At 44.5% G+C, this 11,572-nt stretch overlaps 1 protein-coding gene across 1 annotated transcript; it reads right to left on the bottom strand.

The window, feature by feature from the left end:
• Positions 1–4,210: 4,210 nt before the first annotated feature.
• Positions 4,211–10,129, bottom strand: LOC115160144 (uncharacterized). The gene is made up of 2 exons (XM_029710502.1): positions 10,030–10,129; positions 4,211–8,835 (listed from the first exon to the last, which is right to left on the bottom strand). Exon 2 carries the CDS (start codon positions 8,765–8,767, stop codon positions 5,651–5,653), a length of 3,117 nt encoding a protein of 1,038 aa, XP_029566362.1. The 5' UTR covers positions 8,768–8,835; positions 10,030–10,129; the 3' UTR covers positions 4,211–5,650.
• Between the last annotated feature and the right edge of the window lie 1,443 nt (positions 10,130–11,572).

Below are 11,572 nucleotides of genomic sequence, written 5' to 3'. Positions count from 1 at the left end.
GGTGGATTTTTCATTTCCAAGATTATTATCATTCATTGACAATATCGTAGTTGCATAATAGTTATACTGCTATAATACAGTATGTGGACGGTACGTAGACGGGACATGGACAGTATATTATACATTGCCGTGTACCTATCCTCTGTCCACTTGTGCTTTTACAGCCCTTGGATTGGTAGAAGCCTGTGCTAGAGTTTCCACTAGATATCTTACATCAGTCCTTTTCCTTTGAAATCCATGTAGAGAAGTGAACTCTTTAAGAGAAAGGACAAAGAATGGGAACGCATCCATATCTCTATGTAGGACCCCTAGTCAGTCCTCTCTCTATCCATATCTCTATGTAGGACCCCTAGTCAGTCCTCTCTCTATCCATATCTCTATGTAGGACCCCTAGTCAGTCCTCTCTCTATCCATATCTCTATGTAGGACCCCTAGTCAGTCCTCTCTCTATCCATATCTCTATGTAGGACCCCTAGTCAGTCCTCTCTCTATCCATATCTCTATGTAGGACCCCTAGTCAGTCCTCTCTCTATCCATATCTCTATGTAGGACCCCTAGTCAGTCCTCTCTCTATCCATATCTCTATGTAGGACCCCTAGTCAGTCCTCTCTCTATCCATATCTCTATGTAGGACCCCTAGTCAGTCCTCTCTCTATCCATATCTCTATGTAGGACCCCTAGTCAGTCCTCTCTCTATCCATATCTCTATGTAGGACCCCTAGTCAGTCCTCTCTCTATCCATATCTCTATGTAGGACCCCTAGTCAGTCCTCTCTCTATCCATATCTCTATGTAGGACCCCTAGTCAGTCCTCTCTCTATCCATATCTCTATGTAGGACCCCTAGTCAGTCCTCTCTCTATCCATATCTCTATGTAGGACCCCTAGTCAGTCCTCTCTCTATCCATATCTCTATGTAGGACCCCTAGTCAGTCCTCTCTCTATCCATATCTCTATGTAGGACCCCTAGTCAGTCCTCTCTCTATCCATATCTCTATGTAGGACCCCTAGTCAGTCCTCTCTCTATCCATATCTCTATGTAGGACCCCTAGTCAGTCCTCTCTCTATCCATATCTCTATGTAGGACCCCTAGTCAGTCCTCTCTCTATCCATATCTCTATGTAGGACCCTAGTCAGTCCTCTCTCTATCCATATCTCTATGTAGGACCCCTAGTCAGTCCTCTCTCTATCCATATCTCTATGTAGGACCCCTAGTCAGTCCTCTCTCTATCCATATCTCTATGTAGGACCCCTAGTCAGTCCTCTCTCTATCCATATCTCTATGTAGGACCCCTAGTCAGTCCTCTCTCTATCCATATCTCTATGTAGGACCCCTAGTCAGTCCTCTCTCTATCCATATCTCTATGTAGGACCCCTAGTCAGTCCTCTCTCTATCCATATCTCTATGTAGGACCCCTAGTCAGTCCTCTCTCTATCCATATCTCTATGTAGGACCCCTAGTCAGTCCTCTCTCTATCCATATCTCTATGTAGGACCCCTAGTCAGTCCTCTCTCTATCCATATCTCTATGTAGGACCCCTAGTCAGTCCTCTCTCTATCCATATCTCTATGTAGGACCCCTAGTCAGTCCTCTCTCTATCCATATCTCTATGTAGGACCCCTAGTCAGTCCTCTCTCTATCCATATCTCTATGTAGGACCCCTAGTCAGTCCTCTCTCTATCCATATCTCTATGTAGGACCCCTAGTCAGTCCTCTCTCTATCCATATCTCTATGTAGGACCCCTAGTCAGTCCTCTCTCTATCCATATCTCTATGTAGGACCCCTAGTCAGTCCTCTCTCTATCCATATCTCTATGTAGGACCCCTAGTCAGTCCTCTCTCTATCCATATCTCTATGTAGGACCCCTAGTCAGTCCTCTCTCTATCCATATCTCTATGTAGGACCCCTAGTCAGTCCTCTCTCTATCCATATCTCTATGTAGGACCCCTAGTCAGTCCTCTCTCTATCCATATCTCTATGTAGGACCCCTAGTCAGTCCTCTCTCTATCCATATCTCTATGTAGGACCCCTAGTCAGTCCTCTCTCTATCCATATCTCTATGTAGGACCCCTAGTCAGTCCTCTCTCTATCCATATCTCTATGTAGGACCCCTAGTCAGTCCTCTCTCTATCCATATCTCTATGTAGGACCCCTAGTCAGTCCTCTCTCTATCCATATCTCTATGTAGGACCCCTAGTCAGTCCTCTCTCTATCCATATCTCTATGTAGGACCCCTAGTCAGTCCTCTCTCTATCCATATCTCTATGTAGGACCCCTAGTCAGTCCTCTCTCTATCCATATCTCTATGTAGGACCCCTAGTCAGTCCTCTCTCTATCCATATCTCTATGTAGGACCCCTAGTCAGTCCTCTCTCTATCCATATCTCTATGTAGGACCCCTAGTCAGTCCTCTCTCTATCCATATCTCTATGTAGGACCCCTAGTCAGTCCTCTCTCTATCCATATCTCTATGTAGGACCCCTAGTCAGTCCTCTCTCTATCCATATCTCTATGTAGGACCCCTAGTCAGTCCTCTCTCTATCCATATCTCTATGTAGGACCCCTAGTCAGTCCTCTCTCTATCCATATCTCTATGTAGGACCCCTAGTCAGTCCTCTCTCTATCCATATCTCTATGTAGGACCCCTAGTCAGTCCTCTCTCTATCCATATCTCTATGTAGGAACCCTAGTCAGTCCTCTCTCTATCCATATCTCTATGTAGGACCCCTAGTCAGTCCTCTCTCTATCCATATCTCTATGTAGGACCCTAGTCAGTCCTCTCTCTATCCATATCTCTATGTAGGACCCCTAGTCAGTCCTCTCTCTATCCATATCTCTATGTAGGACCCCTAGTCAGTCCTCTCTCTATCCATATCTCTATGTAGGACCCCTAGTCAGTCCTCTCTCTATCCATATCTCTATGTAGGACCCCTAGTCAGTCCTCTCTCTATCCATATCTCTATGTAGGACCCCTAGTCAGTCCTCTCTCTATCCATATCTCTATGTAGGACCCCTAGTCAGTCCTCTCTCTATCCATATCTCTATGTAGGACCCCTAGTCAGTCCTCTCTCTATCCATATCTCTATGTAGGACCCTAGTCAGTCCTCTCTCTATCCATATCTCTATGTAGGACCCCTAGTCAGTCCTCTCTCTATCCATATCTCTATGTAGGACCCCTAGTCAGTCCTCTCTCTATCCATATCTCTATGTAGGACCCCTAGTCAGTCCTCTCTCTATCCATATCTCTATGTAGGACCCCTAGTCAGTCCTCTCTCTATCCATATCTCTATGTAGGACCCCTAGTCAGTCCTCTCTCTATCCATATCTCTATGTAGGACCCCTAGTCAGTCCTCTCTCTATCCATATCTCTATGTAGGACCCCTAGTCAGTCCTCTCTCTATCCATATCTCTATGTAGAACCCCTAGTCAGTCCTCTCTCTATCCATATCTCTATGTAGGACCCCTAGTCAGTCCTCTCTCTATCCATATCTCTATGTAGGAACCCTAGTCAGTCCTCTCTCTATCCATATCTCTATGTAGGACCCCTAGTCAGTCCTCTCTCTATCCATATCTCTATGTAGGACCCCTAGTCAGTCCTCTCTCTATCCATATCTCTATGTAGGACCCCTAGTCAGTCCTCTCTCTATCCATATCTCTATGTAGGACCCCTAGTCAGTCCTCTCTCTATCCATATCTCTATGTAGGACCCCTAGTCAGTCCTCTCTCTATCCATATCTCTATGTAGGACCCCTAGTCAGTCCTCTCTCTATCCATATCTCTATGTAGGACCCCTAGTCAGTCCTCTCTCTATCCATATCTCTATGTAGGACCCCTAGTCAGTCCTCTCTCTATCCATATCTCTATGTAGGACCCCTAGTCAGTCCTCTCTCTATCCATATCTCTATGTAGGAACCCTAGTCAGTCCTCTCTCTATCCATATCTCTATGTAGGACCCCTAGTCAGTCCTCTCTCTATCCATATCTCTATGTAGGAACCCTAGTCAGTCCTCTCTCTATCCATATCTCTATGTAGGACCCCTAGTCAGTCCTCTCTCTATCCATATCTCTATGTAGGACCCCTAGTCAGTCCTCTCTCTATCCATATCTCTATGTAGGACCCCTAGTCAGTCCTCTCTCTATCCATATCTCTATGTAGGACCCCTAGTCAGTCCTCTCTCTATCCATATCTCTATGTAGGACCCCTAGTCAGTCCTCTCTCTATCCATATCTCTATGTAGGACCCCTAGTCAGTCCTCTCTCTATCCATATCTCTATGTAGGACCCCTAGTCAGTCGTCAGTCATCTCTCTATCTAAATATCTATGTAGGACTCCTAGTCAGTCCCCCCTCTCTCTCTCTATATATATATGTCTCTATGTAGGACCCCTAGTCAGTCCTCTCTCTCTCTATATATATCTATGTAGGACTCCTAGTCAGTCCCCTCTCTCTATACACAGTATGTCTCTATGTAGGACTCCTAGTCAGTCCCCTCTCTCTCTCTATACAGTATGTCTCTATGTAGGACTCCTAGTCAGTCCCCTCTCTCTATACACAGTATGTCTCTATGTAGGACTCCTAGTCAGTCCCCTCTCTCTATACACAGTATGTCTCTATGTAGGACCCCTAGTCAGTCCTCTCTCTCTCTATATATATCTATGTAGGACTCCTAGTCAGTCCCCTCTCTCTCTATACAGTATGTCTCTATGTAGGACTCCTAGTCAGTCCCCTCTCTCTATACACAGTATGTCTCTATGTAGGACTCCTAGTCAGTCCCCCCTCTCTCTCTATATATATATATGTAGGACTCCTAGTCAGTCCCCTCTCTCTATACACAGTATGTCTCTATGTAGGACTCCTAGTCAGTCCCCCCTCTCTCTCTATATATATATATGTAGGACTCCTAGTCAGTCCCCTCTCTCTATACACAGTATGTCTCTATGTAGGACTCCTAGTCAGTCCTCTCTCTCTATACAGTATGTCTATATGTAGGACTCCTAGTCAGTCCCCTCTCTCTATACACAGTATGTCTCTATGTAGGACTCCTAGTCAGTCCTCTCTCTCTATACAGTATGTCTATATGTAGGACTCCTAGTCAGTCCCCTCTCTCTATACACAGTATGTCTCTATGTAGGACTCCTAGTCAGTCCCCTCTCTCTATACAGTATGTCTCTATGTAGGACTCCTAGTCAGTCCCCTCATATATATATATGTCTATGTAGGACTCCTAGTCAGTCCCCTCATATATATATATGTCTATGTAGGACTCCTAGTATGTAGGACCCCTAGTCAGTCCCTTCTCTCTCTCATATATGTGTCTATGTAGGACCCCTAGCGCAAGTACAATGTTAAAATGTAAAATGGCTATGCATTCTAAGTAGTATGCTAGTATGGAAATGGAAATAGTAGTGGCGTTCCCTCCCTATCTATCACTCAGAGGCTGCCCCACAGGTGTCATTTCAACGTCCAGTTTCCAAATCCCCAAACATGTGAACTGTGTTATAGGATTTCGGTTAAAAATATTCAAAATGTAAAAATTACTTTTTTTGCAAATCGAATTATTTTTCCACATTGATTCAATGTTATTACATTGATATGTATTTTTTTGTGTACAACAATTGTTCCAACCAGTTGGTGCCCAGTAGGAACCTGTCACTCAGAGGCTGCCCCACCACTTGTTGAGATACACCTCTCCCCCACCCTGACCTGTCTCCAGGTGTCTATTATCACCCTCCTCCCAGCGTAGGATCTCTCCGTCTTCCACCAGCACCAACTTCCATTCCACCTGCTTCTCCGCGGGGAGGACGACCCAGCTGGCCCAGAACCCGTCTTGGGCTCTCTCCAGCGGAACGAATCCCGTCCAGCTCCCCAGCTCCTGCTGGTTCCCTGTCACAGCCAGCTCCTGCCAGGGAGACTGGGTGCGGTAGTGGACACAGAACCTCACCCGTACAGTCTTGGGTTTGACAGGAAGCACAGCTGCCATCTTTTTATTCCTACGCAGGTCTCCATCTTGTGATACAGGTTTGGCTCCTGTTTCTTTAACCTCCTTGAATGCGGTTGCGTCAGCCACCGTTGGATCATCTAAATTGTGATGTGTTTCTGTGGGATGATGCTCCGCCTCAGCAGAAGAGCATTCGATGGACGAATGGCTTATCTTCACCCATGGTGAGTCACTGTTGTCCTCTGTGCCGCTGACTGTCATCCATTCATTATAGTCCATCGTGGCTTCCATTATGTTAATTTCAACTTTCTCATAACTCTCCTCTATCCGTTTATCATCACTCTGTCTTTTCTTCTCCTCCTCTACACGTGTGTCCTTGCTGTTATTATCAACGATGTCTCCTTTCCTCTCAGCCACATGGGTGTCTCTAACATCAGTTGGCTGGCTCAACCCATCAAAGACATAGTCATGAAGTAGACAGTCCTTCCTCCAAAGATCCTCTACCATAGCTTCCATGTCAAGATCCTCTACCATAGCTTCTTTCATATCGTCTTCTACTGTCCTCTCAGAGACTGACGGCACATGGCTGGTCATGTCTGCACCTGGGTATTCTACTTCCTGTATCTCTGAATCACACACATGGCCAGTGTCACTCAAAGCCACCTCGGGGAGATTTTCATCCTGAGGCTCATTGTCAAAGGTAACATGAGTGTTTGCCTCAACGTCTGGGCATTCTACTTCCTGTATCTCTGTATCACACACATGGTCAAGTTCTTTAGTCTTGGTGTCAGTCAATATCATGTCAGGTAGATATTCATTGGGATGTTCTGATTCCTGAGTGTCGCTGACAAAGGAAACCTGGCTGTCCATATAATCACTTGTACATTCTACTTCCTGTATTTCTTCTTCACATAAATTGCCAGGTTCTTGGAGGTCAGTGTCACTCAAAATCTCAGTGATGTTTTCACTGGGATGTTCTGGACCTTCAGTGATTACCTCATCTGGATATTCTACTCCCACTTCCTCTCTCTCCACCTCATACACATGTTCCGGTTCTATCCGGTCAGTGTCAGTCAATCTCATCTCAGGGAGATTTTCACTTTCCTGGACTTTGGCAAAAGCAACATGGCTGTTTCTATCCTCATCCGGATATTCTACTTCCTCTCTCTCTTTATCCGACACATGTTCAGTGTCAGTCAACGTCATCTCCGGCCTCTCTTCCTGAGGCTCGTTGGAAAAGACAACATGGCTGGTCATGTCATCATCAGGGTATTCTACTTCCTGTATCTCTGTATCACACACTTGTTCAGGCCGAGGTTCTGTAAGGTCAGTGTTGGTCAATATCACGTCAGGCCTCTTTTCTTGAGGCGTGATGTTAACGTGGATGTTCATATAATGTTCTGGACATTCAGCTTCCTCTTTATCCGTATCACACAGATGTTTAGGCAGGGGTTCTGTAGGGTCAGCGCCACTCAATATCATCTCAGCGGCAACATGGCTGGTCATGTCATCATCTGGGTATTGTACTTCCTGTATCTCTGTATCACACACACGGTCAGGTTCTGTAAGGTCAGAGTCAGTCAATATCATCTCAGCGGCAACATGGCTGGTCATGTCATCATCTGGGTATTGTACTTCCTGTATCTCTGTATAACACATATGGTCAGGTTCTGTAAGGTCAGAGTCAGTCAATATCATGTCGGGGAGATTTTCATTGAGCTCTTCCAGATCTCTCTGAGGCTTGATGGCAAAGGCATGTGGATGGTTTACCTCGGACTCCTCCTCTGTGCTCTCACATTGACAATCATCACTCAGTTCAACTTCCTTCAAACCCTCCTCGTCCTGGTTATACACATCTGTATCCTTCTCATGTCCAGATTGATAGTTTAAGTCACTGAGGGAATAGTGACTGGTAGAAGCCTGCTCCTCTTGATCCACGGTACAGTCAGTCTGGGACTCGGCGTCGTCCTGACATAAGCCTTCGTAGAACTGACATAAGCATTCACTGCAATGACACAAGCCTCCACAGACCTGACATAAGCCGTCATAGTGCTGACATGTGCCTTCACAGTGCTCTTGAGGTTGAGAGCCGAGGTGAAAGTCCTCAACGATCTGCCACTCAGCATATGACTCCCACGTGTAAGGACCATCGCTCTCATTGGTTGCTGTTCGGATCCGTCTAATGGGTTGTAGATCCTCATTGGTTGCTGTTCGGATCCGTCTAATGGGTTGTAGATCCTCATTGGTTGCTGTTCGGATCCGTCTAATTGGTTCTAGATCCTCATTGGTTAGTGTTCGGATGCGTCTAATGGGTTGTAGATCGTCATTGGTCCGTGCTCGGATCTGTTTAATGGGTTCTAAATCTTCATTGGTTGTTGTTCGGATCCTTGTAATGGGTTCTACACCCTTATTGGTGGTTGGGATCCCCTCAATGGGTTCTATATCATCAATGGTTATTGTTGGGATCCCCACAATGGGTTCTACACCCTTATTGGTGGTTGGGATCCCCTCAATGGGTTCTACACCCTTATTGGTGGTTGGGATCCCCTCAATGGGTTCTACATCCTCACTGGTTGTTGCTGAGATCCCCTCAATGGGTTCTACATCCTCATTGGTGGTTGGGATCCCCTCAATGGGTTCTACACCTTCATTGGTTGTTGGGATCCCCTCAATGCGTTCTACATCCTCATTGGTTGTTGGGATCCCCTCAATGGGTTCTACACCTTCATTGGTTATTGTTGGGATCCCCTCAATGGGTTCTACATCCTCATTGGTGGTTGGGATCCCCTCAATGGGTTCTACATCCTCATTGGTTGTTGGAATCCATTCCATTGGCTCTCTCCTCCATTCCTCTCCATCCCAGCTCTCCAGTGTCTCTGGCACGACTTCTTCACCCTCCTCTGGAAAATAAGCACATAGGAGATCCTATTAAATTACTGGATGGGCCATATCATAAACCCTCAAAGTTCCAAGGAGGAATCCAAACCAGTCTAATTGGAATGAATAGGTCGTTATCAATAAAACGTCACAATACGGTGCCGAGCTTACAATTTGGCTGCAAGGAGACCCAGCTCTGCTAAAACCATTGACAACTATGTGCCGTTTCACGGGATTGTTAAATAAATGTTAGCACTATTTTGTTTTAATAACGTCACCTCTTTAAGAGCCTAGTGAGAACTACACATTTCAGATTATTCCACATTTAGCTCTATCGTCAGAGTTATACAGTAACTGCATGCTTTTCATGATCAGTAAACACCAATTGATCATTTAATTTCAGATACGTGAAGGTTGCATATCCATTTTGGATGTAGCTAGTTAGCTAAGCAAACAACGTGTCATTTAGCTTGCTTCATCGGAGATTACACTTTTGGAAAGAGCATGACATGGGGCAAGTCCTCGTCCTGGTAAAAGTTGTCAGTTGGACTACTGTCATCACCACTATAGATGGAAAGCAAATCAAACACGATTTGGATATTAGCCGTCTAGTTTATTCCCTGAAAGTTAGCTTGTTAACTAGCCATATTGACGTGAACTGTTACCTAGCTAGCCAATTTGATGTGATCCATCAATCAATGTTGCCTATCATGTCTGTCAGCAGCAATCGTGATTAAACACTCTTAAAAAACAAATGTTGAAAAGGGGATGTTAGCTAAATTCGCTAGGTCTACGCCTTCATTGGTTGTTGGGATCCCCTCAGTGGGTTCTACATAAAAAGTACATTAGGTCTACCTACCACTATACGTTTAGCCAACTGTACAAAGTTTCTATCAGCAGCTAGCAAAGTTAACCATTACCAGCTAACTGTACAGTTTCTACCAGTAGCTAGCAAAGTTAACCATTACCAGCTAACTGTACACAGTTTCTACCAGTAGTTAGCAAAGTTAACCATTACCAGCTAACTGTACAAAGTTTCTACCAGTAGCTAGCAAAGTTAACCATTACCAGCTAACTGTACAAAGTTTCTACCAGTAGCTAGCAAAGTTAACCATTACCAGCTAACTGTACAACGTTTCTACCAGTAGCTAGCAAAGTTAACCATTACCAGCTAACTGTACAACGTTTCTACCAGTAGCTAGCAAAGTTAACATTACCAGCTAACTGTACATCGGCAAATGCGCCCTTCTGCTGCTTGACAGGCAGAGCCCACAAAGGATGGGAAATGAACCTAAACCACTTATACTGGTCTGGTATAGTTCACTTTTATTTGATAAAAATCACTCAAATATCCAATTCATGGTGGCATATTGAGAGATATTGTGAGGCTACCGTTACATTATCTGAAATGACAAGATCAAGTGAGGTTTCCTGATCATGAAATGCATGCAGGTCTTTGCTGTAGCGCCCCACTGTAGCTCAGTTGGTAGAGCATGGCGCTTGCAACGCCAGCGTTGTGGGTTCGATTCCCACGGGGGGCCAGTATGTAAAAATGTAATGAAAATGCGTGTACTCTACTGTAAGTCCCTCTGGATAAGAGCGTCTGCTAAATGACTAAAATGCAAATGTAGCGTAGCCTATAACTCTGTTGATCATAGAACCGTCACTCCAAAACTAGCGGACCCTCTAAACCCCGTCCTTCACGGGGAAAACCAAAAAGGTAGTACATGCAGGCAAGAGCGTAGGCTAAATATACTCAATAGGATTCGTTGCTGGGAAAGTTTAACGGGAAACGATGTTTGCATTCGTTTTCAAATATTTTAATCATTTGTCATTGAGTTTTGCCTCTCGCTTTAAAAATGATTTGATTACAAGTTTTGGGGTTTTGCTTTTTATGTCTTATTTTTTGTTTACAATTCTTTACATTTTGCTTTCAATTGTTTGGTTTTGATTTCAACATCCATTATTTCACCCGTCCTCGAAACGGTTTACATTCTCAACTTTATTTTTCATGTTCACGATGTATTTTATTTTGAATACAATACATACGGCGTGAAATTTACCCCATGCAGAGACCACTATGATCATTTTTGTCTGCCTCTTTAAGGGGAAAGTAATGCGAAAGTAACTGAAAGTAATCAAATTACGTTAGTGTGTGTAAACCAAAAGTTACTTTACTGATTACAATTTCTGACAGGTAACTAGAAAGTAACCAACCCAACCTAATAGCTACTGTAATATCTAAAGCATTATACAGACAATTAAACTAGGGAATTTTGTTAGAGACAACTGATATTTGTTTTTCACTTAAGCAAAGGGCTTCATTGATATAACAAATGTATATTTCCAATCTCCTGCGCGCTCACACAGCTAACGGATTCAAGGAGACACGTGTTTGTAGACATGCCCTGTAGTGGGTTTCCTATTCTGTTATCATGGCGGATCTCTCTACGGAACCCTGACCTGTTCACCGGACGTGCTTGTTGCACCCTCGACAACTACTATGATTATTATTATTTGACCATGCTGGTCATTTACGAACATTTTAACATCTTGGCCATGTTCTGTTATAATCTCCACCCGGCACCCCTCATAGCCTGGTTCCTCTCTAGGTTTCTTCCTAGGTTCTGGCCTTTCTAGGGAGTTTTTCCTAGCCACCGTGCTTCTACACCTGCATTGCTTGCTGTTTGGGGTTTTAGGCTGGGTTTCTGTACAGCACTTTGAGATATCAGCTGATGTAAGAAGGGCTATATAAATACA

The sequence above is a fragment of the Salmo trutta genome, chromosome 23, assembly GCF_901001165.1.
Source record: "Salmo trutta chromosome 23, fSalTru1.1, whole genome shotgun sequence".
In the NCBI taxonomy this organism is placed as follows: Eukaryota; Metazoa; Chordata; class Actinopteri; order Salmoniformes; family Salmonidae; genus Salmo; species Salmo trutta.
The sequence above is the reverse complement of the archived record's forward strand: the minus strand, read 5'-3'. Positions and strand labels throughout refer to the sequence as shown.

Bases quoted from the DNA above. Each gene is read 5' to 3' on its own strand.
- LOC115160144 (XM_029710502.1), bottom strand. From the start codon at position 8,767: ATGGAATGGATTCCAACAACCAATGAGGATGTAGAACCCATTGAGGGG.